The 24616-nt window shown below is 67.6% G+C and overlaps 9 protein-coding genes across 9 annotated transcripts; 6 read left to right on the forward strand and 3 right to left on the reverse strand.

Annotated features, from left to right (window-relative positions):
• Positions 1-2274: 2274 nt before the first annotated feature.
• On the forward strand, positions 2275-2748 carry RHOBADRAFT_14984 (uncharacterized protein; the record flags this gene model as incomplete). Its single annotated transcript, XM_018412231.1, has 2 exons — positions 2275-2604; positions 2677-2748. 2 exons carry the CDS (start codon positions 2275-2277, stop codon positions 2746-2748), a joined length of 402 nt encoding a protein of 133 aa, XP_018271098.1.
• Positions 2749-3137: 389 nt separating this feature from the next.
• RHOBADRAFT_53949 (uncharacterized protein) lies at positions 3138-4872 on the forward strand (the record flags this gene model as incomplete). Its single annotated transcript, XM_018417075.1, has 7 exons — positions 3138-3288; positions 3361-3418; positions 3515-4071; positions 4139-4251; positions 4327-4502; positions 4565-4668; positions 4733-4872. 7 exons carry the CDS (start codon positions 3138-3140, stop codon positions 4774-4776), a joined length of 1203 nt encoding a protein of 400 aa, XP_018271099.1. The 3' UTR covers positions 4777-4872.
• A 1455-nt stretch (positions 4873-6327) lies between these two features.
• On the reverse strand, positions 6328-9245 carry RHOBADRAFT_53950 (uncharacterized protein; the record flags this gene model as incomplete). Its single annotated transcript, XM_018417076.1, has 6 exons — positions 6328-6425; positions 6522-7468; positions 7545-7927; positions 7995-8367; positions 8437-8867; positions 8947-9245. 6 exons carry the CDS (start codon positions 9243-9245, stop codon positions 6375-6377), a joined length of 2484 nt encoding a protein of 827 aa, XP_018271100.1. The 3' UTR covers positions 6328-6374.
• Positions 9246-9799: 554 nt separating this feature from the next.
• Positions 9800-12210, forward strand: RHOBADRAFT_53951 (uncharacterized protein; the record flags this gene model as incomplete). The annotated part of the gene is made up of 5 exons (XM_018417077.1): positions 9800-10118; positions 10241-10749; positions 10818-11170; positions 11254-11597; positions 11714-12210. The coding sequence occupies 5 exons, from the start codon at positions 9800-9802 to the stop codon at positions 12208-12210; spliced, it is 2022 nt and encodes a 673-aa protein (XP_018271101.1).
• Positions 12211-12294: 84 nt separating this feature from the next.
• Positions 12295-14051, reverse strand: RHOBADRAFT_53952 (uncharacterized protein). Its single transcript, XM_018417078.1, has 4 exons — positions 13936-14051; positions 13218-13865; positions 12749-13111; positions 12295-12597 (listed from the first exon to the last, which is right to left on the reverse strand). Exons 1-4 carry the CDS (start codon positions 14039-14041, stop codon positions 12341-12343), a joined length of 1374 nt encoding a protein of 457 aa, XP_018271102.1. The 5' UTR covers positions 14042-14051; the 3' UTR covers positions 12295-12340.
• A 408-nt stretch (positions 14052-14459) lies between these two features.
• RHOBADRAFT_37054 (uncharacterized protein) lies at positions 14460-16795 on the forward strand. The gene is made up of 7 exons (XM_018413404.1): positions 14460-14739; positions 14823-14967; positions 15033-15185; positions 15310-16008; positions 16074-16201; positions 16302-16524; positions 16638-16795. Exons 1-7 carry the CDS (start codon positions 14586-14588, stop codon positions 16666-16668), a joined length of 1533 nt encoding a protein of 510 aa, XP_018271103.1. The 5' UTR covers positions 14460-14585; the 3' UTR covers positions 16669-16795.
• Positions 16796-17395: 600 nt separating this feature from the next.
• RHOBADRAFT_65140 (uncharacterized protein) lies at positions 17396-18840 on the forward strand. The gene is made up of 4 exons (XM_018418650.1): positions 17396-17425; positions 17827-17945; positions 18207-18476; positions 18579-18840. Exons 2-4 carry the CDS (start codon positions 17829-17831, stop codon positions 18609-18611), a joined length of 420 nt encoding a protein of 139 aa, XP_018271104.1. The 5' UTR covers positions 17396-17425; positions 17827-17828; the 3' UTR covers positions 18612-18840.
• Positions 18841-19220: 380 nt separating this feature from the next.
• On the forward strand, positions 19221-21594 carry RHOBADRAFT_66532 (uncharacterized protein). Its single transcript, XM_018419003.1, has 11 exons — positions 19221-19396; positions 19493-19557; positions 19657-19712; positions 19788-19818; positions 19909-20004; positions 20074-20145; positions 20211-20264; positions 20346-20517; positions 20656-20807; positions 20880-21170; positions 21265-21594. Exons 1-11 carry the CDS (start codon positions 19297-19299, stop codon positions 21493-21495), a joined length of 1320 nt encoding a protein of 439 aa, XP_018271105.1. The 5' UTR covers positions 19221-19296; the 3' UTR covers positions 21496-21594.
• Positions 21595-21666: 72 nt separating this feature from the next.
• RHOBADRAFT_53955 (uncharacterized protein) lies at positions 21667-24495 on the reverse strand (the record flags this gene model as incomplete). The annotated part of the gene is made up of 11 exons (XM_018417079.1): positions 21667-21760; positions 21845-21884; positions 22178-22249; positions 22313-22475; positions 22561-23054; positions 23131-23403; positions 23469-23711; positions 23772-24042; positions 24165-24181; positions 24262-24335; positions 24411-24495. The coding sequence occupies 11 exons, from the start codon at positions 24493-24495 to the stop codon at positions 21699-21701; spliced, it is 1794 nt and encodes a 597-aa protein (XP_018271106.1). The 3' UTR covers positions 21667-21698.
• Between the last annotated feature and the right edge of the window lie 121 nt (positions 24496-24616).

Raw genomic sequence — 24616 nt, forward strand, 5'->3', positions numbered from 1 at the left:
ACACCCTCCCTCCTCCACCCTCACCTTCCTCTTCTCTCGTCACCCTCGACACGCTCTTCACCCTCCCCGTCGTGCGCGTCGCCTACTACCAGCGCCTGTATGCCAAGCTCCTGCGCTCGACGCAGGAGGGCCGCAGCGACCACGCGCTCCTCGTCAGCGCCAACGACAAGCTGCGCCGCCTCGCCGCCATGTGCGACGACGCGCGCGCGCGCCACCTCGACGGCGAGACGCTCGGCACCACGAGGCCGCTCGTGCTCGCGCCGGCCGTGCCTGTCGTCCCGGCGCAGCCGAGGGCGAGGGACGAGGACCGACGCGAGCAGGCGCGAGGAGGAGCGCCGCCGCCGCCGAGACTCGAGCTCGAGCTCGGGCGGGTCATGCACGAGCGGGGCAGCGATCGGGGCAGCGGTGGCGGAGGAGCAGGAGCGGCCGGCGGCGGCGGCGGCTCGGCCGGGCTCGACAGCCCGTCGAGCAGCAGCTACCGCTCGTCGGGCGCGACGGGCATGTCGACGGCCAACACGTCGGCGACCAACGGCGGCGGGTACGCGGCGACGAGCCCGCTCAGGGTTGAGGACCTCGAGCATCGGCTCGACCCGTCGAGGGCGCTCGACATCTTTACGATGAAGCCTCGGGTGCGTCGCTCGTCCTCTCTGCTCTCTCTTCCACTCTCTTTCGAGTCAAAGTGACTGACTCTGCGTCCCTGTGCGCCCCTCGCAGAAATGCAAGCTCCAGATGCAGCCGCCGTCGCTCGCCTTCCAGCGCCAGCTCCGCAAGGCCGGGCCCGTCTCGCTCTCGTTCGTCCCCTCGTCCGACCCGTCGGGCCGCGACGTGCGCATCGCGCGGGCGCACCTCGTCCTCCTCACCGACCTGTTCCTCGTGTGCGCCCCGGTCGAGCCCGCCGACGAGCACGCCGCCGCGCCAGGCGCCGACTTTTGGCTCCTGTACCCGCCGCTCGCGGGCAAGCACCTGCGCGTGCGGGACAGCGGCGCGCAGCAGGCGCACGGCGAGTTCGAGGTGGCCATTATGGGCAAGGAGCGGCTCGTGTTCCGCCCGCTCGACGCGGCGGGCGACGGCGAGGAGCAGCAGGCGCGCGAGTGGCGCGCCGCGCTCGACGAGGCGATCCGGTTCGGGACAGCGCAGGGCAGTCGGCAGAACTCGTCGGCGAGCGGGAGCGCGGTGGGAGGAGGCGCGTCGTCGCCCATCTCGCCGACGTACCGCAGCAGCCCGCTGTCGCCCAGCTTCCAGGCGAGCGTCCAGCCGCCGACCGCGCCCAACTCGACCGCCCCCTCACCTCACCTCATGCCCTCGTCGTCAACCGCGTCGACCGCGCCGCCACCCTCACCCGGGTTCAGCTCGGCCGGCAGCAACACGGGCCGTCCTGCCCTGCAGCTCATGCCGCCCGGTGCGCAAGCTCCGCCGTCGAGGACGCACTCGAGCTCGAGCAGCGACGGCGCGCCGGCGGCGGCGACCGTCAGCCGGCCTGAGCGCAACGCGAGCATGCTCTCGAGTGCGTCGCACGCCGGTCCGCCACCGTCGGCGTCGTCGCACGGCGGCTTCACCGGCAACGCGTTCGTCCAGAGCCCGACCGGATCGGGCTTCCCGCACTCGCCCATCGGCAACGGCGGCAACAGCTCGCGCGGCGCGTCGCCGTACCCGGGCAGCGACTCGAGCGCCTACGGCCGCCAGTCGCCGTACGGGCAGCAGCAGCAGCAGCTCCAGCAGCAGCAGCAGAACGGCGGCTACCCGGCGTACCCTGCGCCGCCGCGGTCGCCGTACTCGGCGCAGGAGTTCTCGTCGTCGTCGCGCCCAAGCTCGTCCCGCCCGTCGTCCCGCCAGTCGAACGGCTCGTACCAGTCGTCGCAGGCCTACCCCGACTTTGATCCTCGTACCGCGCCGCCGCCCTTGCCCAAGGAGCGCAGCTACAACGGCGTCGACATCAGCGGGCGCGGCGGTCCGCTGTACCCGACGAGCCTCAACGGCTCGGCGTCCCGCTCCGGCAGCGGCATGCTCGCGCCCGGCTCGTCGCACCAGCAGGTGCACCGAGCGCGCTCGGCCGACGGCCTGCGCTCGTCGCCGCCCATGTCGTCGTCGGCCCAGTTCAACCTCGGGCACCACGGCGGCGGCGGCGCAGGCGGCGCGGCCGGCTTCGGGTCGCAGTACCGCATGCCGTCCCAAACGCTGCTCGAGGACCGCAGCGCGTCGGCGCCTGGCTCGTCGCGCGCGTCGGGCGTCGCCGAGCGCGGCGTCGGGCTCGACTTTAGCCCGCCGACGAGCCCGATGTCGGACGACCGCGAGCGGCAGCTGCTGCAGCAGCAGCAGCAGCAGCGCGCCGACGACAAGACGAGCGTCGTCGCGCAGATGCGGTGCAAGATCTTCCTGCAGCAGCACCACTCGGTGTGGAAGAGCCTCGGGACGGGCAAGCTCAAGCTGTTCCACTCGTTGCCGAGCGGCACCAAGCAGCTCGTCGTCGACTCGGACAAGGGCGGCGGCAAGACGGTCATCTCGACCATCGTGCTCACCGACGGCGTCGAGCGCGTCGGCAAGACGGGCGTCGCCATCGAGCTGAGCGACCAGGGCGACCGCACCGGCATCGTCTACATGCTCCAGGTGCGTCCCTCGTCTCTCCTCGTTCCTCTCCTCGTTCCCCCCTTACTGACACGGACTCTTTTGCGTGCGCAGATGAAGACGGAGCAGTCGGCGACGGGCCTGTTCGAGCAGCTGCTCGTCGGCACCGACCGCGCCAAGCGGTAGGGCCTCGTCTTCTTCCTTCTGCGCCTCGTCGCCCCTCTCCTGTACCACTCCCCGGACCCCTCTCTAGTCTCTCTCTCTCGCCGCCTTCTTACATAGACCTGCGCCCGTCAGATACCCCCTCGTCGCCGTTCCTCTCTCTCTCTCTCCCACCTCCCGAGCTGCATTCCTCGTCCACGACCGCCTGCCCCCTCGCATCTCTCTCTTGACTCTTGTGTAGACGAAGCTGGCGTACGCCGCGCTGGAACGCCCGTTGCCCTGGCCCTGTTTTCGACGTCGCCGACGGCTCGCTGCCCCCACTCTCTTCCCCGCTCTCGGCCATTTCAGCTCCCTTCTCCTCCTCCCCCTCTCGCCAGCTGCCTCTCGCGCACCCGCTGCACAGACGCCACACGATGAGCTTCCTCACGCTCAAGCGCTACAAGGTCGGCACGTTCGCGCTCGGCGCCGCCTTCCTCGCCGTCATCGTCGGCCAGAAGCTTGACCGGGCAGGCGTGACCCGGTCCGTGTCGCCGCTCAACAACGACGACTGCTTTGCGGTACCAGGTGCGCCCCCTCTTTCCCCTGCTTTCGAACCGGCAGAGAAACGAGCTCACATCGAGGTGCGACCGGACGCAGGACTCGAGGCGTGCGAGGACGCACGGTGGGTCGACCAGGAGAGCGGGCTCGCCTACCTGTGAGTCCTCCTGTACCCGCCTGCTTCCTCTACGGCCTCTTGAATGCCCGAGAGACGTGGCGAGCCGCGAGCTCACCGAGAACATCGTCCCTGCAGCGCCTGTTCTTCACGCGAGGCTCGCACGCTGTGGGTCCCGGCTACCTCCCATTTAAATGCCACGGAGCTCCCGACCGTCTCGACCGACTATATCGCCCTCCTCGACATCAACACGCGGCAGTACAAGCGCGTCCGCCTGGACGGCCTTCCGCCGGCCGCCAACGGCATCTGGGTCCACGCCATCGAGCTGTACCGCTCGCCCTCGAACCCGAACAAGCTCACCATCTTCGTCAACTCGCACCGCCCGCCGTCGGACCGCTCGCTCGCCCCTACCCAGGGCGCCGACTCGGTCGTCGAGATCTTCGACACCGAGGTCGGCAGCGACTCGGCGCGGTACGTCAAGACGATCCAGCACCCGCTCGTGCGCACGCCCAACAGCATCGCCGCCGTCACCGACAGGTCGTTCTACGTCTCGAACGACCACCGGCACAAGGTGCACTGGTCGCGCAAGTTCGAGGTCCTCAAGAGCAACCCGAGCGACATCATCTACTGCGACGCGTCGGGCTCGGGCGAAGCGCAGTGCATGGTTGCCGCCGACAACGTCATCTACCCGAACGGTGCGTCGTCCCGACTGTCGCGCTCTGCCTCGGCGAGCGGCGCTCACTGTGTCTCTCTCGCCCGCAGGTCTCGCGAGCGGCCCGAACGGGCTCGTCTACCAGGCGTCGACCATCGAGGGCCTCATGCGGGTCTGGCAGGCGCAGCCGAACCACACTCTGGCCGCCGTCGAGGAGGTTCACGTACGTCCCTCGCCCTCTCCTCGCCTCGTCGCGCACGGTCCCCTTGAACCTTCCTAACCTCGCGCTCGCCTGCAGATCAACCGCCACTTCGACAACGTGCACGTCGCCGTCACGCCCAAGGGCGTCGACATCTACCTGACGGCGCTCACCAAGCTGTTCGACTTTATGGCGGCGGGCAAGGACGGCGGCAGGAGTGGACCGCGCCCCGCCGTCGAGGTCTTCAGGGTTCGCGAGCAATCCGAGAAGAAGAGGTGCGTCCTCCTCTCTTTCTCGCTCTGCGAGATGTGTGCTCACGGCCGATACGACGTTGCAGCGGCGGCAAGAAGTACCGGTCCGAGCGCGTCTTTGGCGACTCGGGCGAGATCGTCATGGGCTCGACGACGGCGGCGCCGTACCAAAACAAGCTTCTCCTCACCGGTGCGTTCTCTGTTCGTCTCTCTCGTCGCATCGAGCGGCATTGACATCCTCGAGCGCGTTTCAGGGCTCTTCTCCAAGGAGGTCATGGTCTGCACGCTCAAGCAGTGAGGCGCCATCCCTCGCTGCGCCCCTTCCATCCTTTTCCTCTCCTCTCCATCGATCTGCAAGGAAAGTCTGAAATGAATGCAAGCCGTATCTGTCCCGCGATGTGTCGCTCGAGGAGGAAGTGCACGGTTGACGAGAGCTCGAGAGTAGCGTCCTTGCGGGCTCTTGTGCGCCTGTGTGGGCCGCATCGCAGCTGGTGAGGGTCAGTATCATCGCTTTTGGGGCTCTCTGGGATACGCTGCGCACGCAGCTGTCGAGAGCGAGAGCCAGCGAGAGCGGCGCTCAGCCAACGCGGCCTTCGCACCAGGCTCGGTGCGGCGCGCTGCAACCGCCGCCTCGCATCGCTGTCGTTCTCGCGTGCTCTCTAGGACTTTGGGGAACGCATCGCCGACGCGACAAGCTCGTAGAGAGCCCGAGGAAAGCGCCGTCATGGGGACAAGACGAGCCGTCGGCGTCGCACGACGCTCAAGCCGCTTCGTCGAGCTCTCGCTGGCCTGAGGGCTTCTCAAGCCCAAGCCGAGCGAGCAGTGGAACGTGACGAGCTATTCGGCCTGCTGATCTCGCCGCATTCGCGTTGGCCTTGACCGTCGTAAGTTGCGCTTCCGATTCTGAACTGAACTGGCGGGCGAACTGCGCTCGACTTGCGCTCGACCTCTCGCTCACTACTCAGACGCCGCCATGCAAAGCAGACCAGTTCGATCGTACGCACGGAGAGAGAACTATGCGAAAGAGGGGACGGTACGAGAGGAGGGCGAGCTGCGAGGGTCCATTTCCCTCGAGCCAAAGTGCGACCGCATGGACCTTCTCAGCCTCGACGACTCCCGAGCCCTCGTCCCAAGTCCTTCTCGAACTGTGCAACGTACTCCGTCTCGTCGAAAGCGCCGCCGTCCCTTGGCCCGGGAGCGGCGCGCCGTTGAACACCTTCGCAAAGTGAACGCGCCCCTCGAGACGGGACGACGCCACGAGGATGACGAGAATGACGGCGCAGCCGACTGTGAGCTGTATACCGCTTGTCGGACAGGTACGACTGGATGTACGCCTTGCGAGAGCGTGCGGCGTCAGGCCTCGCTCGAGAGGTCGGAAAAAAGTCCGAAAGGGAGGAGAGAGAAAGCGCGCGAGCGAGGCGTCGGCCGCGGCCCAACACAACGCGATACCCTCTGTGACCTTGCCGTACGTAGCGTACGACCGTCTCCCAGCAGAGAAGCAGAAGCTCGAGGTCGGCCGCCGCTCAACGACCTTCTCGATAGCCAAAAGCCTTTGGGCGACGCGAAAGCACGAGCATGGCCTCAACGACGGTAGCGAGGTCGCAAGGGCGTCCTCTGCGTCCCTCTGCGAGAGCAGAAACACCGCAGGCCGTCCCGAACGTGACGCTCGACCTCGAGCGAAAGCGGTCCGAGCGGTGTGACGTGGCCGACGCGGCTGCGCCGCGTCGACAAGCACAGGTTGTGGATGACGCCGAACGAGTCGCAGACGCAGAGCAGAGACAAATTCGAGGCGAAGCTGAGTGTGCGAGCGCGAGAAAGAGGCAGAAGCGAGGCGAGAACAGGGCGACGAGGCGGAGGACGAGGTGATTGCGAGGAGCTGACGAGGTCCTCGGGCATCTACCATCGCCAGGGCCATGCTCGTCGAGTCTCCTTGACGGCCTCGACACGCTGCGGGCAGGAAGAAGGTGCAACGTGAGTGTGACGACCGGGGAGAAGAGGGTCGCCTCGCAAGGCCGACTGTCGAGAAGAGAAAAGGGAGCGCACCTCGACAACGACCCACTGCAGGGGCCTGGTAGACACCGCCGGAGCATGTCCCACCTGCTCTTCCTCGTCCCGCCGCAACGCCTGCTGCCCTTGCCCGCCGAACCAGCTCATGATCATGCGCCCGTTCAGCTCGTCCTCTCCCTCCTCGTCCTCGTCCTCCTCGTCGATAGTCCCACCCAGCAGACGCGTCGTCTCGTCCGCCTCCTTGCCGCTCGCCCTCGGCCGCCGCTCGGACCGCGTCTCGTCCGCCGCTCGGACCCTATCGAGTCCCGCCGCCGGCCGCCGGCCGCCGAGCCCGCGTGCGCCCTCGCCGTCGCTGAGCGCAGCGCCGTCGACGTTCGACGCGTCGTCGAGCGCCCGTCGCGCCGCTCGGTCTCGACGAGCGCGCTTGAGCCGACGGGCCTCGGTCGCCTCAACGCGGTCGAGCCTCGACAGGAACGCGACGCCCGTCTCCTCGCCGTCGGGCGCCCCTGCCGCCGCATCGTCGTGGCTCGAGCGACGCCCTGACGGCGCCGCGAGGGCGTCGAGCGGTCGGCGCAGGAAGCGCGCCGAGTCGGCCGCGCCGTCGAACGAGGCGGAGAGGCTGCGGCCGGCGACGAACGACGACGCGGACGAGTCCGGCGCCATGTCGGAGCGAGAACGACGGTGTCGAGCGTGGCGGACGACGACGGGAGCGTGGAGGGTCGCAGACGAGGGAGCGGGTGCGCGAGGACGGGCGTCGTCGAGGACGACGTGCGGGATGGCGTCGGCCGGAGCTGAGCGACGCTCGGGCAGTGCAGGGCGCTCGAGCGCCTCATGGGCGTCGACGGGTGATGGTGCGGGAAGTCGAGGCTCCGAGTCGAGGCGTCGCAGGTTGGGCGAAGGTGCGGGCGGATCGACAGGCGACGGGACGAGGCGGTACTCGTCAACGACGAGCTTCTTCGAGCGGCGAGCTAGCTCGACAGGACCTGCGAGGAGGGGAGAGAGACAAGATTAAGATCACGCTCGGGGAGAAGGGAGAAGAGGAAGGCGACGCGGACGCACCCTCGTCCTCGTTGCGCAGGCTCTTGACGAGCAGCAGGCCCTGGCCCTTGACGACGCTCCACTGCCGCTCCCACATCTCGTCGCTGAACGCGCGGTCGCGGCAGAACTCGCGCCGGAGCCGCACCTTGAGCGCGCTCCACCACTCGGGGTCGGCGAGGAGCGGGAAGAAGTGCGCTCGCGCCGCGGCCGACCACGGCTCGCCGATGAGCGACAGGGGCAGGTACAGCCAGCCGTACGTGTAGGTGCGCCAGCCCGACGGGTGCTTGTGCGGGAACGCGAGCGAGTTGTCGATGGCGGCGAGGTGCAGGTGCGGCTTGGGCGGCGCCGAGGGCGAGCACGCGAGCGTGCACGGCTTGAGCATGAAGTTGTCGAGACCTCGGTCGCTGTGGCCAAATAGAGGCGCGTCAGAAACGCGAGGCGAAGAGGGACAGAGGAGGAAGAGAGACGCACGTGTTGCGGATGAGGAAGTCGAGGACGACGAGCTTCTCGAGCTCCTCCCTGAAGCTCTCGACCATCTCGACCGTCCACTCGAACGCCGTGCTCGCCGACGCGGCATCGACCCGCATGCGCCTCCCCGGCTGCGGCTGCTCTGCGGGCCCCTCGCCCGTCGCGCTCGGACCCTGCCCCTCGTCCTCGTGCTCGAGCGCCGGCTCGACCTCGTCCCGCTCTGCGCCCGTCCGGCCGCACAGGCACAGGAGCGCCGTCGTGCAGCACCCTCGGCGGTGGTGGCGCCTGCGCGCCTGCGACGAGCGGCTCTGCTCGTTTGAGGAGGGCGCGACGGGTCGGCCGGGAAAGGGATGCCGAGCGAGGAATGCAGAGGCGTCTGCGTCGGTGCGCAAGGGTCAGATCTGCGCGTCGAGGTGCGCGAGAGAGACAGAGAGCGCGGACGCACCGACGAAGCTGTCGAGAAAGACCTGGAACGAGCCCTCCTTGGCGCGCAGCTTGCCGCCCTTGCGCCGCTCGCGCTCGAGGTCGACCCAGTCGTAGAAGAAGGCCGGGCTCGCGAGCTCGGTGACCTCGGTGCGCGGCACGATGTGCGTCGCGAGCGCCTCGTCGACGACGGAGGCGGCCGCCTCACTGATGAACGACTGGCCGGGGAGGAGGCACGCCCGCCCGAACGGGATGACGGGGGACAGGAAGTTGCGGTGGATCCACTTGGACAATTTCGGGTTGAGCGTGCCATAAGGCTCCTCGTCGGCGGGTTTGAAGATGCCGAGCGTGCGGCCGACGACGTTGCGCGCAAAGTAGCTGCCCGAGGACCCTTTGCTGTTGAGCCGAGGCTGGACGCCGGCCTCGATCGCGAGACGTACTTGCTCGACGAGTCTGGGTGCGGGTGACGAGTCAGTCCAGGTCGGCGCGCGCTGGCTCGAGGGGGCGTCGAGGACGTGGAGGAGGGGCGCACCCTTCGAAAGTGTCGTGCGACATGGGCTCCTTGTGGTCGAGCGTCTTGACGTCGCCGCGAGTCGACACCTTCTCGTCGTCGCCTCGCTCAGGAAAGACGCTGCGGTAGACAGGGATGCAGGCGCCCTTGTCGAGGACCGGCGGCGGCGGCTCGTGGTCGTCTCGTGGCGTCGCGCTCGAGGCGAACCGTGCTGCGACGGCGGCTCGCCACTTTTCGAGCAAAGCGTCGATGTGGGCTGTCGTGGTGGACGATCGGCGACACGAGGACGAGGCGCCGTCGGGATGCTCTGGCTCCGCCATGCAGAAGAAGGGGTCGAAGGAGGACAGGTGTTGGCTGGCGGGCTGCTGTAGCTGTCATGGTAGAAGGGTAGGGACGCATCCCGAGTCAGTCAGGTCCCGCCTGGCCCGCGAGAGGACGAGGAAGGGACGACGAACCGATTGGCGATGACGGGACGAGGGTGACGAGGAGGCGGGCTCACGCGCTGCTTGAACGACGAGTCGGTGCGGCAGCAGGTAGCTGGTAGTACTGATGACGGCTGTGCACGTCTTGCGCACGCAGCAGGGGCGAGGGCAGTGAGGACGAGAGCCAGACAGATGAGCCGGCCCCACCTCGACCTCTGGTTCCTCCTCACACCCGCTACACGCCGCCCTGCTAGCGTGCAAGTGCTTCGTCCTGTGGCAACTGCGCTATCTCGTACCTCCCACCTCCAACCTCGTCACCAGCAGCGACCGCAGCCTCCTCGTCCTCGTCCCGCGGTCCGCCCCTTCATCAAGCTCGGCAGCGCGTCTCGAATCACCAGGTGCGTCTTTTGTCCTCGCATCCGGTCTCCAGAACTAACACGACGCCACGCAGCATGTCGCCGGATCTCTCGCCGTGCTCGCCCTCGACCTCGGCTGCCCCCGTCACCAAGCGCATCTCCAAGGCGTGCGAGCCCTGTCGAGCCCGCAGAACTCGCTGCGACGGCGACCAGCCGTGCAAAAAGTGCGTCGCGGCGGGCGGCCTCGCGTGTTCGTACCGCACAAAGGCGCGGCCGATGCGCCGAGCGCGCCTCGTCCGCCCCTTCTCGCTGGCCCAGTCGAGCGGCACCGGTGCGGCAGACGGCGACGGAGCGCTGCAGGGCATGAGGACGATCGAGGCTTGCTTGGAGCGCCAGTACGAGGAAAGGACGGGCAGTAAGTCCTCCTCCTCGCGCTCCCCCTCGCTCAGGCCCACGCTCCCCAACGTCGTCGTGCCGCCCCTTCCCTCGCTCGCGCCCACGCTCCCCAACGTCGAGCTGACTCTAGCCGCCGCGCAGCCCCGATCTCGCTCAACCTCCCCGACGTCGACACGCACCCTGCGCTCGCCCTCGACACGCCCCTCCCGCTCCTGCCGACCGTCTCGGACCCGATCCTCGCCGCCCTGTGCCAGACGTTCGTCCGCGAGGTCCTCGGCATGTTCTCGTCCCTGTCGGCCGACCGCCTGTACCAGCTCGAGCAGCGCCGGCGTGACCTCCCGAGCACTGTCACGCCCGACCAGCGCGCCCTCCTGTACGCCGTCTACGCCATGGGCTACCTCCGCCAGGCCTCGACGCTTCGAGCGACAGACGACACGCTCCCCGTCCCGATCGACCCGACCCTGGCGCGCATCGACGTCGCCTACTTTCGCCACGCCCTCGACCTGGTCCAGATCCCGGCGAGCCCGACCGCGCTCGAGGCGCTCAACGTCCTCCTCCTGCTCGCGCTCTCGACCGCCTCGATCCGCACGACGCGCCAGGTCATGTCCAAGCTCTGCTACGGCGTCCAGGAGCTCGGCCTCCACAAGCAGGTGCGTCTCGCCGTCCTCGCCTCTCCCGAAGCTCGAGTCCTGACCTCGTCCTCCTCCTCTCCCTGCAGGCGACCGCCGAGGCGTACCCGGCCGAGTACAGCACGTCGTCGATCCTGTTCATGATCGTGTGGAACGACACGTACCTCGCCGGCCTGACGGGGCACGCGCCGTTCCTGCGCGACGTCGACATGGCGCTCCTCACCGACGCGCCCGACAGCGGCGGCATCGTCGCGCCGGGCATGGCGCAGCTCGTCAAGCAGGAGGCCGACCTGTTGCGCGAGGCGCACGCCCACCCGGCCAGGCCGCGCACCGACGCGCCGTTCGTCCTCGCACACGACGCGAGGCTGTTTGCGTTCCTCAAGCAGTTCGGCAGCTCGACCGACGACTACCAGAACATGGCCAACCGGTTCACTCAGACCCAGTGCGTCCCCTCCTCTTCCTCTGCGACAGCGTGCGCGAAGCGAGACCCCCATGACTCATGCTCCCTCTCCCTTCTCGACGCAGCTACCACTTTCTCCGCCTCCTCGTCCGCGCGCCTTCCTCGACCGACCCCGTCCTCGGCCCCTCGTCGCTCTCGATCCTCTCGCGCTCGGCGATGCACCTCCTGCGACACTACGAGCAGACGTTCCGCCAGACTCGGTACAACAACGTCGTGTGGCCCGTCCTCGTGCGTGTCGTCGGCGCCGGGCACGCCGTCCTCCAGGCCCTGTGGCACGGCGAGATCGTCCGCGTCGAGGCCGAGGAGGCCATGGCCAAGGTCATGTGGCTCGTCGACAAGCTGCGTGTCAGGTGGGACGTTGCGGCGGCGCAGGCGGCGGCCAACTTTGCGGCCCTGTGCGCCGCTCTCGGTGCGTCGCTCGTCCCCTCTCTCCTCCTTCCTCCTCCCCTTTTACGAGATCTCGCGCCCGTCACCCTCAGCATCGTGTCGTATCTCGTGCCTGTACTGACTCTTGAGCGCCCGCAGAACTCGACGTGCCCTCGCTCGCCACCCCGGCTACGACCCCCTTCGAGCTTCCCCTCCCTCCTCCTCTCGCACCCGCACCACCACCAGCTCCCGCACCCGCACCCGGTCCGACGCCTTCAGCCGCGCCAGCACCTTCAGCAGCACTCCCTGTCTTTCACGCCGCCGACCTGCCGCCTCTCCCGCCGCCGCCGCATCTTGCGCACGGTCCCTCCCTCGACTCGGCGCCCGTCGCGCCCTCAATCGGCCACACCTCGGTGTTCGACCTCGACCTCGAGCACGGCGGCTCGAGCACCTCGCCGCTCGTGTCGGGCCTGACGCCGTCGGTCGTCGGCTCGGGCGCACTCGAGCTAGAGCTCGACGAGCGTGGAGCGGCGGGAGCAGGAGGAGCTGGGGGAGGGTTCGGCGAGATGCCCGACTTTTGGGGCGCGGCAGGGCTCGCGGGCGAGTTGGGAGGAGTGGACGAGGGTGCGCTCGGCGGGGCCTGGTGGATGGCGTAGCTGCGGCGAGCGAGCAAGGGGGGCGAAAGTGGAACTCGAGCCTCGTCGCGCTCTCTATCTCTTTCGTGGACCGAGAGAGACCGAGAGAGCATCGCCAAAGAATATGTACACTGCAAGTGACTGATAGGCTCTACTTTCCGTCGTGCGAGCACCCACAGTCTCCTCCTGCCGACTCGTCGCCCGACCTCGGAAGCACCTCGTCGATGACCCGCATCGCGTCCTCGGCCCCGATCGCCGCCATGTCCTTCAGCCACTCGCGCCGCATCTCTTCGCGCACGTCGGACGAGCGCAGGACCTCGAGGGCGGTGAGCGCGATGGCGGTCGAGACGCGCAGGGCCGCGTCGTGGGAAGAAGGGAGGGCGGCGGCGTCGGCGTACGTGTTCGAGTCTGTGGGCGAAAGGAGGTCAGTGTCCGAGCGACTGATTGAGAGGCGAGGGAGAGAAAACGAGGGCGAGAGGAAGAGGGAGTGAGGAAGAGAGAGAGGGGGAAGGGAAAGGGGGCGAGGGGGAGCGGGCGAGAGGGGAGAGAGGCGACGCACGAGGGTGCTCGTCGGCAGGAACGCCAGGCAGGAGGAACATGGGGTGCAGGGCCGGGCACGCGTACGTCACGTTGCCAAAGTCGGTGCTGCCGCCGAGTGCAAAGTCGTCCGTGATCTGGTACGACTCGCCGCCGTCGACGTCGGGCCGGTCGAGGCAGCGCGAGGCGGCCGACTTGAAGAGGCGCGAGAGCGACGACGACGGGCGCAGGTCGAGGTAGGCGTACTGGCCGTCGACCGTGTGGGTGCACCCTGCCGAGAGGGCGCCGGCGGCGAAGCAGTTGAGCACGCGCGGGATGACGGCGGCGAGGGCCTTGGCCGACGGGGCGCGCATGCCGTAGCGCAGGACGGCACGAGCCGGAATGACTGTGGGTGCGCGAGGCCGACGAGTCAGTGGACGGGTCGAGGGGGGCTCGTGCGGGAGGAGGACGGCGAGGGCGCGACTGCGGCCCGAGCGAAAGGGTGGACGCACCGTTGACCGACATGTCCTCGCCGCCAGTGATGATGCCGTGAACGCGCACGTCGCTCGGGAGCTGCTGCCGCAGCGAGTTGATGGCCGAGTAGGCGCTGACGGCCGCGTCGAGCGCGTTGATGCCCTTTTCCGGAGCCGCACCGGCGTGCGCAGGCGCGCCCGTGAACGTCGCGACACAGTTGACCCTCGTCAACGACGTCATGACGCCCGCGCCGTGCTGGCCTGCGCTGCCCATGCCCGGGTGCACCATGAGGCACGCGTCGAAGCCGGCGTACGCGCCGCGCTCGAGCATGACGACCTTGCCGCCGCCGGCCTCTTCCGCCGGCGTACCGAGAAGGACGACGCGGCCGGGGAGCTCAAAGTGCTCGAGGGCGCGGGCAGTCGCGATGGCGCTCGCGCAGCCGGCGATGGCGATGAGGTTGTGGCCGCACGCGTGCCCGAGGCCCTTGAGCGCGTCCATCTCGCTGTTGAAGCCGACGACGGGGACCTTGTCGGACTTTGCCGAGGCGGACGAGGTGAAGCTGGCCGACCACGCCGTCGCAAGGCCGTACGCTTGGCGCTCGACGACGAAGCCGGGTTGGCCCTCCATGTACGACGTCAAGAGGTCGTGCGCGTGGTGCTCGACCCATGCGAGTTCAGGATCGGCGTCTGCAGACCGGATGTGGGTCAGCGACTGTCCATTGGGAGCGCACGAGAGGAGAGAACGAGGCGGACGCACGGATGGCGAGGCTGAGTTGGCGGAGCTCGACGTCGAGTTGGGCGATGGTGTCGCGCACAAAGTCGTCAAAGGTGGCTGAGAGGTCGGTCTCGGTGGCGTGAGGCATGGCGTGGTCGGGTAGGAAAGATGAGGTGGAGTGGAGGAAGGAGAGGAGAGGGTGGGGAGGAGGAGGAGGGCGACTGCGCCTCGTGCGGGGCGAGGGCGCGTCGGCCGACAGGTGGCCGCCGCGTGACCGGTACGAAAGACGCCGCTCGCCCGTCTGGATCGCGCTCGGCGGCGCCGTGTCGAGGGCTGCCGCTGCGGAGCTTCATCAGGAGCGACGTCGGGGGTTGGCTGCTGCTGGCTCTGGGCGTCGCGCGCTGCCATGGCGCGAATGCGGCGCTGCTGCTGGACGCTGTGCGAGCAGATTGCGTCGCTTCTCGGAAGTGCGGATGTACGAGGGAGTCGACCCCGGCCCGCACGACAGCCTCGAGCGCGCCTCTTCTCTCCCCACTCATGCTCGCTACGAGCGGCAAAGCTTTGCCGCCGATGCTGGCCACGGCAATCTCGTGACTGGCCTCCCCCGCTTTGCGCCCGTATCCTCCGCGTCCACCGGGGTCGTCCTCTCCTTCTCCTCCTCCCTCCTCCTCCACCTATCTCGACCCAATACTATGTCGCTCAACCGCTCAAGTTCGGCCGGTGGCAAGACGGTCGACCTCGAGAAGGACGACGCCTCTTCCGGCGTGCGCGCTGCTCAAGCCAACGTCGACGCTACCAGCACCGACGTCTCCGCGAGCGAGAACCGCAGGATCCTGCGCAAGATCGGTGCGTCCCGCCTCGCCTTGGACCTCGTCGTCGTCCTCCTCGAGCCGTGCGCGAACACTGACCGTCCCTCGTCGCTCGCGCAGACCTGCACATCATGCCGCTCATGTGCGCCGTGTACCTCATCCAGTTCCTCGACAAGACATCTCTCAGTTACGCCGCCATTATGGGCCTGCGCGAGGACAACAACCTGTCGCTCAGCGAGTTCTCCTTACTTTCGTCGATATTCTAGTGCGTCCACGCTCTCTCGGTCCTTGCGCGCTCGAGTAGAGACTGACCCAGTCGCCCTCGTGCAGCATCGGATACCTCGTCGGGCAATGGCCGACCAACTGGCTCCTGCAGCGGCTCCCGCTCGCCAAGTACACGGCCGCCAACATCATCGTGTGGGGCGTCGTCCTCGCGTGCACGGCCGTCACGACCGACTTCAAGGGCCTCATGGTCGTTCGCTTGTGCGTCCCGCTGCGTCTCTCCCCGTCGCCGTCTCTCCCCGTCGCCGTCTCTCCCCGTCGCCGTCTCTCCCCGTCGCCGTCTCTCTCTGACGTACTGACACACTCTCTCGACCCTGGGCAACAGCTTCCTCGGCCTGTTCGAGTCCTGCGTCAGCCCGTCGTTCGCCCTCGTGACCTCGATGTGGTACCTCAAGAAGGAGCAGGGTTCGCGCACGGGCATCTGGTTCGCCCAGAACGCGGTCGCCAACGCGCTCGGCTCGTTCCTCGCCTACGGCCTCGCCAAGCACGATCTGGCGGGCGACTTTACGATCCCGGGATGGCAGATCCTGTTCATCCTCCTCGGCGGCCTCACGGTCGTGCTCGGCCTCGCCGTCCTCTTCTTCCTGCCCGACACGGTGCGCTCGGCGCGCTTCCTGTCGCACGAGGACCGCCTCGTCGCCGTGCGCCGCATCAAGAGCAACCAGACGGGCGTCGGCTCAAAGGTTCATAAGTGGTACCAGGTCAAGGAGGCGCTCCGCGACCCGCTCACGTGGCTGTACTGCCTGTACGCCCTCGCCGTCAACGTGTTCAACGGAGCGATCACCTCATTTTTCAGCATCCTCATCAAGGCGCTCGGGTTCAACGGCCTCGACTCGCTCCTCTTGTCGGCACCCGGCGGCGCCGTCCTGTTCATCGGCGTCATCAGCCTCATGTACCTCGGCGACCGCTTCAAGAAGCGCCTCTTGTTCGGCATTGTCGGCCTCAGCATCGGCCTGCTCGGCGTCCTCCTCATCTGGCTCCTCCCGACGAGCGTCCAGGTCGGCCGCCTGATCGGCTACTACTTGTTCGTCCTCTCTCCTCCTCCTCACTCCTCGAGAATCTCACTGACGCTCGGGAACTGCCCTGCAGGTCACTCGTGGCGACCGTCGGCTTTATCGTGATCCTCTCGCTCATCAGCTCAAACGTGAGCGGGAGCTCAAAGAAAACGACGACCTCGGCCATGTTCTTCATCGCGTACGCCGTCGGCAACCTCATTGGTACGTCCAGCGACCCTTTCCCTCGCGCTCGATCCCCCTCGCACCTCGTCGAACCGCCCTGACGCATCCCCCCTCCCTCTTCTCTCGTCGCGCGCAACAGGTCCGCAGACGTTCCGCGCGCAGGACGCACCGCGCTACGGCCCGGCCCTCGCCACCTTTACGGGCGTCATCGCGTTCGGCATCGTCGACCTCGCCCTCATCTGGTTCCTCAACGTACGCGAGAACCGCCGCCGCGACGCGCTCGCGCTCGAGAGCGAGGGCAAGGGTGCGAGCGGGCAGCAGCAGCAGGGCCAGGACGCCGACGAGCTCGACTTGACGGACCGGTGCGCCTCGCTCTCTCTCTCATTCCCTTTCCTCGGCGAGGTCTCGCTTGAGAAGGCGAGGTCCGGCTTGAGAAGGCGCACGAGCTCACTCTCTCTCGCCGCCGCCGCCACAGTGAGAATTTGGCGTTCCGGTACGTCTGCTGAGCGCGTACGCCGAGACGCGCGTGCGGGTCCTGGGCCGTTCTCGGGTCGTCTCTTCGAGCGGCCGCAGCAGGGCTGTATTTCTCCTCGCCGAGCGAGGTCCTCTTCTCAAAGCAGTATTTTGTGCCCACTCTCGAGCGAGCGAGAGAGCTGCTGAGAGGCTGGCGAGCAGAGAGCTAGCTAGAGAGCAGAGCGCGAGCGCATAGCCACGGTGGCGCGGCTCGAGAGCTGGGAAGGCAGCTGGGAAGCAGTCGGCAGCGACGCCTCTGACGGTCGAGCTGGCTCTCGCCACATGGCGCAGGGCAGGCCTCACAGTCTCGACTGCTGCAGAGCAGCCGCCGGGCAGCAGGATGTGCACCTCGAGAGCCAGGGAAAGCGGGTTCGAGGCGAACGGGCGAGGAGCAGCACGAGTTGCGCAGGGAGCGGATCGCTACTGGCGCGCTCGAGTCTGTGGGCCTGCGACAGGTCGCCACTGAAGCGAGTAGCTCGCTCGAGCGCGGTGCAGCAGCGTGATCGAGGTGTGCGAGAGGCGAGAGCGGGGGAGGACGAGGCGACAGCGGACGAGGTCGCGACGAGGCGGCGCACTGCTGCAGCAAGGCAGAATGGCACGGCAGTCCGGCAGGCGTGGCTCAGGGAGCTGGCAGGCGGCCGCCTGGGTGCGGCGAGAGGTGAGAGGACGAGGCGGGCGAAAGTCGAGCCTGGACGAGCGAGAGCCGCTGGTTCCTCTCCGCCCGTGTCTCCCGCGTCGCCATCTCCACAGGTGAGCCAGCCCTCTGAGCGCTCGAGCTTTGAGCCCTGCACCCGACACGCCCACCCGACACGAGCGCTGCGCCAACCCGAGTCGAGCGAGCCACCTCTCGCCCGCCAACCTCGCCGTCAAACCCTGCCCCCGACCTCGACTCGCCCTCGCACCTCGCCAGCCGGCCCCTGGTGGGCCTACGAACCTTTGTTGCGGCAGGAGGAGCAGGTCGGAGGCAGAACCAGGCCCGCAGAGCGAGGGGAACGGCGGGCCGAGGGCGACTTGCTCCCACCTCCCTTGCGACCACACCACCAGCAACTCGTCCCCGCCAACCTCGCACCCGCAAAGCAGACTAGCTGACTCGCTTTCTCCCCCTTCCCCTCCCCTCTCACCTCCGCCACTCTCGCATCCGCCCCGCTCAGCCATGTCTGCCGACACTACCTTCAAGCGTTTTGTCGAGGTTGGCCGTGTCGTCCTCGTCAACGACGGTCCCGACGCTGGCAAGCTCGCGACCATCGTCGAGATCATCGACCACAACCGCGTGCGTCCCCTGCCCTCCCCCCTTGGCCCTGTCACACTCGAGAGCGCGCACTGACCGAGTCGTCCTCTCCCCCGTCCACCCACCCTCGTCCGCCAACCTCGACCTCGCCCTCGCACCCGACCCTGCACCTTCCCCTGTCGCCGCTATTACCTGCCCGACCTCGTCCTGCACACCTCGCGCTGCCTGCTGCGCCCCCTCGTGAACGACCGACCGACCAACCGCCCCACCTCGCCCCGTCCACCTCGCGTCCTCCTCGCACAGGCGCTCATCGAGGGCCCGTCGACCGGCGTCACCCGCCAGTCGTTCACCTACCGCCGCCTCGTCCTGACGCCCTACGTCCTGAAGAAGCTCCCCCGTGCGGCGGGCACGACCGTCGTCAAGAAGGTCTGGGACGCGTCCGACGTCGAGGCCAAGTGGAACAAGAGCGCGTGGGCCCAGAAGCGCGCCGCGCAGCAGAAGAGGCGCAACACGTCCGACTTTGAGCGCTTCGAGGTCATGCTCCTCAAGAAGCAGCGCAGGCGCCTCGTCCAGGTGCGTCCCCCGCTCTCGTACTGCGCAATCGGTCGCACTTCTGTGCGGCCGGCAGGCTCTGTCTGAAGGAGCCTAGGCACTGACACACCTCGTACCGCACAGGCCGCCGCTGCCAAGGCCAAGAAGTCGGCATAAAGTCGCCCGCACTCGCCGACCCTGCGCACCCGAGCCTATGCTCGCTCCCCTTCCCTCCCCTTCCTCCCCGCCCCATCCTCGTCTCGTCGCGGCAGTTAGTGAGCTGGAGTCGTCGCCGCTGTGGGGCACCCGAGGTGGAACGAGGACGAGGGGGCGGCAGCGTGGGCTTGGACTGCCGGAGGGTTGGCTCGTGTTGGTTGCTGGAGCTGGAATGACGGCGTTCACCGAACGAGCGAGTCTGCGTCGTCGGCGCGAGAGTCGTGTCGAGCCGTGTCTCGGCTGCTGTGCGCAATGCAGGCGCGAGAGCGAGAGACGAGCGAGTGAGCCGGAAGAAGGGCGCGAGCGCTTCCTCGACGGCGCCCTCTCGTCGGGCGTGCGAGCCGCCACCTCTCGACAGCTTTCGTGAGCGACTCGAGAAGCTGCTGCACGCGGTCGCAGGGCTCGAAAGCGCGATTCGGAGGAAGCGGCTTCTCCGCTGTGTAGCGAGGTGCCGAGGGGAGGCGCGCCCGGCTTGGACTCTTCTCCTCGTCCACCTCGCGTCGTACTGCAGCAGCGCGCGCCAGAGCCTCGCACCAGGCAGTAGCAGCACCGCCCCGAGCCCAAGCCGCAGCCCGCCCCGCGCCCTCGCCTCGTCCTCCTCCTCATCGCCCGCTCGCTCCTTCGACCACTTCGTCAACGACGACCAATGGACCCGATCCACAACATTCCGCGCCATGCGTTCCCCGTCCTGAGCGAGCCCTTCCTCGTCGACGAGACGTACGACTTTGTCAAGGAGCTCGGCCAGGGTGAGCTCGCCTCTCTCTCGAGGTGGTGACGACCGAGGCCGCGAGGAGTGTGCGCTCACCTCTAGGCCCGCCTGTGCCGGTGTGCTCTCCCTACAGGAGCCTATGGCGTCGTGTGCTCGGCCCGCAACAAGGTCAGCGGCGACCAGGTCGCCATCAAGAAGGTCCGTCCCTCGTCCTCCCCCACTCGCTCCCTCCCTCGTCCCACGCTCCCTCCCCGAACCCAGGATTGCGCTCACCCTGCCCGCCATTGCCCTCGACAGGTCACCAAGGTGTTCCAGAAGAAGATTCTCACCAAGCGCGCCCTGCGCGAGCTCAAGTGCGTCCCTCTCTCGGCCGTGCACCGCCCCCCCCTCGTCCCGAGTCGCGCTCACCTCTCTCCCTCACGGCGCAGGCTCCTGCACCACTTCCGCGGTCACAAGAACGTGCGTCGCGCCCTCTTCGTCTGTGGCACAGCGTCGCTCGGCGCTGCTCTTGCAGCAGAAGCGAGGCTGACTCCTCCTCCCCCCTTCCAGATCACCTGCCTGTACGACCTCGACCTCGTCGACCCGGTCAACTTCGACTCGGTGTACTTGTACGAGGAGTGCATGGAAGCCGACCTGCACGCCATCGTGCGTCCCCCTTTCACTCTCTCGGTCTCGACGACCACGAGAGCTGACCCGCCCCTTGTCGCGCCGCAGATCCGCTCGGGCCAGCCGCTGTCCGACGCACACTTCCAGAGCTTCATCTACCAGACCCTCTGCGGCTTGAAGGTGCGCCCAGCTCTCGTTCCCCGATCCTGCGACCGGGGCACTGACCTCGAGGGCTCCGACCGCAGTACATCCACTCGGCGCACGTCCTCCACCGCGACCTCAAGCCGGGCAACCTCCTCGTGCGCCCTCGTCCTTCTCCTCTGTGCTCGAGCGCGCAGCACCCTGACGCCTCCCTCTCTCGCCGGCGTGTGCGCCCTCAGGTCAACGCCGACTGCGAGCTCAAGATCTGCGACTTTGGCCTCGCGCGAGGGTTCGACCAGGCGGCGACCGACGGCCAGAACAACCAGCAGGGCTTCATGACCGAGTACGTCGCTACGAGGTGGTACCGCGCGCCCGAGATCATGCTCAGCTTTGCCAACTACACGACGGCGAGTGAGTCGGCCCTGTCTCTCTCTCCCTCCCTCGGCGGTCTCGTCATTGGCTTGCGCGCTCGCACGAAACGCCGTGTCGGCATGTAGCCTGTCCTGGCTGCCGAGGACGCGAGATTGACCCGGCGACTCTCCCTCGCAGTCGACATCTGGTCGGTCGGGTGCGTCCTCGCCGAGCTCCTCGGCGGTCGCCCGATCTTCAAGGGCAAGGACTACATCGACCAGCTCAACATCGTCCTGCACTTCCTCGGCACGCCGAGCGACGCGACGCTGCGACGGGTCGGCTCGCCTCGGGTGCGTCCGGCCTTCCCTTTCTCCCACTGTTTCAAGAACCCTCGAAACTGACCCGTCTTGCGGACCCTGCAGGCGCAAGACTACATCCGCTCTCTCCCCTACAAGCCGGGCGTTCCTTTTGTGTCGCTGTTCCCGCAGGCCAACCCGCTCGCGCTCGACCTCGTCGCCAAGCTGCTCGCGTTCGACCCGCACGAGCGCATCTCGTGCGAGGACGCGCTCCTGCACCCGTACCTCTCGGTGTGGCACGAGCCCGCCGACGAGCCGACGTGCCCGACCCGGTTCGACTTTGGGTTCGAGAGCGAGGACACGATCGAGGGCATGAGGGCCCTCATCGTCCAGGAGGTCGAGGAGTTTCGCCGCATGGTCCGTCCCTCTCGTCTCTCTTTCTCGTCGCGGACTGTCGCTCTCTTCTTCCTGTCCTCGAGACGACTCAGCCTCGTCCCGCACGCCCTGGCAGGTCCGCCCGCAGATGCGTCCGGCGCCGCCTCCCCCTCGGCGGCAAGACTCTCTCCCGGCGCCGCCGCCGATCCCGGCGCGCGACGCGCTCGGCGCCCACGCGCACGAGGGCTACGGCGCGGCGTACGGCCGCGTGCCGCAGCATGCGGGCGAGGAGGGCCCCGTCGAGGAGGTGCCTGGCATGGAGCTCGACCGCGAGCTCGAGGGGCAGTACCACGGCAAGGCGAGGTGAGCGGGACGGGACGAGCTCTCGAGACGGCGATGACGAGGGCTCTCGAGGCGGCGTGTGTACAGCGCAATCGGTGCAACGGACGTTCTTCTCTATCGCCTCGTCCGTCTCGTTCGCCGAGAAGGAGGACTTGCTCGCTCGCTCTCTCTCTCGCTCGTCCTCGCTCCTCTGCGTCGTGCCGAACTCGACAGCTGCTCGTGTCTGCTTTACAATACGCTCGAAACCCGCCTCTCGACCAAGCTCTGCAGGACCGCGCCGGCCTCTTTGCCTGCGACGACGATCAGAGGGGTCCGAGCGTGAGCTCTTTCTCCTTTGCGCCGCTCGCCCGGAAAGATAGAGAGAGAGGACGCACCGAGGCCCCATCGTTGCTCGCACAAGAGCGTCGCCATCGCCTGCAGGAAAGGCGGGACGTCGTCGGTTCGCCACGAGGCGGGAAAGTCGGCGAGGAGAGGGAAGGGAAGCTGCGCGCCGCGACGGTTCGCCCTCAGCTTGATTCCCAGAGAGGATTGAGGCTCGAGAGAGAGAGAAAAGCGGACGAACGAAGGACAGGGAAGGAGCGAAAGCTGGCGGCTCGCGAAGACGCCGCAGGGAGGTGAAGGTCCAGATTGTGAGCTGCGCCGGCGAGAGCTCGATGAGCTCGACGCTCAATCGACTGCGAGTGTATGAAAGAGAAAGAGGGGCGCACCGTAGCGAGATAGAACGACCAGGGCGCCCACGCTCCTTTTGCGAAGGTCCAGCCCTGCTCGAGGTCGGTCACCTGTGGAGCGAGTGCGTCAGGCGACGGCTCTCTTCGACCGCCCGAGAGATTAGAAAGACGCACAGTCAAACGTCGGCGCAGGTAGGTCGCAGCGAGACCTGCGGCCTCGACGGCGTCCTCGCTCGAGACCCACTTGCGGATCGAGCGGCTCGCGAGCGCAAAGTCGTCCGGTCCGACATTCCTCGAGCCGATGCGCATGACGCCGGCGAACGTGAGCATCGAGGTACTGCGTGCGAGGGGCCAAGGAGGTGCGTCAGGACGAAATGCCGACAGAGAAGGCGAGACCTCGACTCGAGAAGGTCAAAGCGCACAGGTCGGCGACGAGGTCAAGCTTGGCGACAAACAGGAGGTCGAGCGACGAGAGGCTCATCGTGCGCTCCGACGACGTGAGCGCCTCGCTGTCGAGCGCGTCGTCGACCTCGCGCTCGAGCCGGCCGTACGCGCTCTGCAGCGACCCGCGCCAGTTGAGCGTCTTGTGCAGCGGCGCGAGCGCGTCGGCGCGTAGCGTGCCGCGCCACTTGACGTCCCAGGCGAGCGACATGACGCCATGGAGGACCGTAGAGAGCGCGAACGGGTTCAGGTGCTCGTGACTCGGCGGCGGCGAGCTGCTCGAGGACGACGACGGCGCAGCGAGGACGTCCTTGAAGACCTGGCAGAACGGCGCGGACGACGGCGACCGCTGCTTCTGCCATGCTTCTGCCGACGGGGCGGTCCACAGGGCGTCACTCGCCGGCGTGCGAAGGCGAATGATGAGCATCGAGAGGGCGCGAACGGGAAGGTGGCCAAAGATGGACGAGAGCTGGATCTGCGAGGGCGCTCGACTGGGTCAGTCACCCTCTCGCGACGTCGAAAGAGATACAGAGAGAAAACTGGCGACGCACATCTCGCAGCATGATGGCGTAGCAGAGTCGAGACCATGACTCGCTCGCGACCCACGCTCGCCACCGCTCCTCGTCGTTGCCGAGGGTCGTCTCGAAGCGCTTGTACCATCGCGGGTACCAGATGTCCATGCTGCGGCTGACGCCAAAGTCGTGAGCCGCCGCAGAGTACGACAGGGCGTGCTCGCGGCTGTCGAAGAGCATCTGGCCGGCTTGGCCGAGGATGACGAGCGCCTGGAACGTCTCGAGCGGCACCTCCGGGCCCGAGACCTCGTGCTGTAGAGTCTCTTTGACGAGTAAGTCCTCGGCGAGAAGAGAGAGGAGAGGCGACAGGGACGCACGAGCAGAAGAAGCGGCCGCATCTTGCCGAAAATGCTCGCGCCCAGGTCGTACGCGGCCTTGTCGACGGACACACACATGCCGACGACGACGAGTGTAGTAATGAGGCCTGCCGACGCGTACGGGTCGAATGTCGGTCCATGCAAGACGGGAAAAGTCGGAGCACAGCTCGCCCAGTACTGCTCGAGAAAGGTCGAGAGGGCGTCGCAGGCAAAGTATGTGGACGTGGCGAGCTCAGGAAGGGCCTGTGGGACGAGGACTGTCAGGGTCGGACATGGGAGAAGGGGAGAGAGAGGGAAACGCACAAAGAGGAAGGCGAGGAGGCGCGAGCGCAAGACCTCGTCGATGGCGTAACCGCGGGTCGGCGACGGAGCGACTGAAGGCGGCGGCTCTGGAAGGACGTAGTCGACCCGACAGGTGGGTCCGGAGCTCTCGACAGGTAAGTTACCGTCGAAAACGGCGTCGTCGAGCCCTTCGACTGGCGGCGCGAAGCCAGACGAGCCGCTCACGAGCCAGGCGTACAGCGCATCGAGGTCGTCGACCGCGAGGTCTTGCGCGTCGACATGTTTGACGGCGCTGGCGGTACAGGAAGGCGGCTCGACATCGTCGCGGACGAGGCCGGTCGCAGAAAGACCCGGATCAACGAGGGGAGCTGTCGGTCGACTCGACGTGGCTGCGTCCTGCTCGTGCTTGCGGACATGCGCAGCGAGTACGTCTGTGTTCGATCGGGATCCGTCAGGGCTGCTCGAGCGAAGCACGGCGCGAGAGAGAAGGGAAAAGGCGACCTGAGCGCACCTGGTCGCGCGAAGCCACGGCCGCAATCGGGGCAGTGCCGAGCTCGGCCAGGATCGTGGTTTGCTGTGTGTCGCCTCAGATGGTCTGCGATGTACGCTTGGAGGTCAGGGAAAGGCTGCAGTGACAGCCGCGGCGAAGCGAGGACGCACCTTGACGCGTGAACGACTTGCCGCAGCCAGGCTGAGGGCAGTAGTGGCGGGTCTCGGGGCAAGCAGCGAGCCTCGCACGGCCCATTAGAGGTCGAAGCTGAGCCGCTCGAGGCAGAGAGAGAGCTCGAGCGAGAGGAGCGAGTGCGACTTGGAGCGATAGTCGGCTGCGGCTACCGAGCCGCGCTATCGGCCAATCGGGGCTTCGG

This window comes from Rhodotorula graminis, assembly GCF_001329695.1.
Source record: "Rhodotorula graminis WP1 unplaced genomic scaffold RHOBAscaffold_7, whole genome shotgun sequence".
Lineage (NCBI taxonomy): Eukaryota > Fungi > Basidiomycota > Microbotryomycetes > Sporidiobolales > Sporidiobolaceae > Rhodotorula > Rhodotorula graminis.

Coding starts and splice junctions, on each gene's coding strand:
- RHOBADRAFT_53952 (XM_018417078.1), bottom strand. CDS start 14,041: ATGCCTCACGCCACCGAGACCGACCTCTCAGCCACCTTTGACGACTTT. Junction 13,866..13,935: donor CCAACTCAGCCTCGCCATCC/GTGCGTCCGCCT, acceptor TCCGGTCTGCAG/ACGCCGATCCTGAACTCGCA. Junction 13,112..13,217: donor CGAGGACATGTCGGTCAACG/GTGCGTCCACCC, acceptor GCGCACCCACAG/TCATTCCGGCTCGTGCCGTC.
- RHOBADRAFT_65140 (XM_018418650.1), top strand. CDS start 17,829: ATGTCTGCCGACACTACCTTCAAGCGTTTTGTCGAGGTTGGCCGTGTC. Junction 17,946..18,206: donor AGATCATCGACCACAACCGC/GTGCGTCCCCTG, acceptor CTCCTCGCACAG/GCGCTCATCGAGGGCCCGTC. Junction 18,477..18,578: donor AGCGCAGGCGCCTCGTCCAG/GTGCGTCCCCCG, acceptor CGTACCGCACAG/GCCGCCGCTGCCAAGGCCAA.
- RHOBADRAFT_37054 (XM_018413404.1), top strand. CDS start 14,586: ATGTCGCTCAACCGCTCAAGTTCGGCCGGTGGCAAGACGGTCGACCTC. Junction 16,202..16,301: donor CGCCGTCGGCAACCTCATTG/GTACGTCCAGCG, acceptor CGCGCGCAACAG/GTCCGCAGACGTTCCGCGCG. Junction 16,525..16,637: donor GAGCTCGACTTGACGGACCG/GTGCGCCTCGCT, acceptor CCGCCGCCACAG/TGAGAATTTGGCGTTCCGGT.
- RHOBADRAFT_66532 (XM_018419003.1), top strand. CDS start 19,297: ATGGACCCGATCCACAACATTCCGCGCCATGCGTTCCCCGTCCTGAGC. Junction 19,558..19,656: donor ACCAGGTCGCCATCAAGAAG/GTCCGTCCCTCG, acceptor TGCCCTCGACAG/GTCACCAAGGTGTTCCAGAA. Junction 20,265..20,345: donor TCAAGCCGGGCAACCTCCTC/GTGCGCCCTCGT, acceptor GTGCGCCCTCAG/GTCAACGCCGACTGCGAGCT.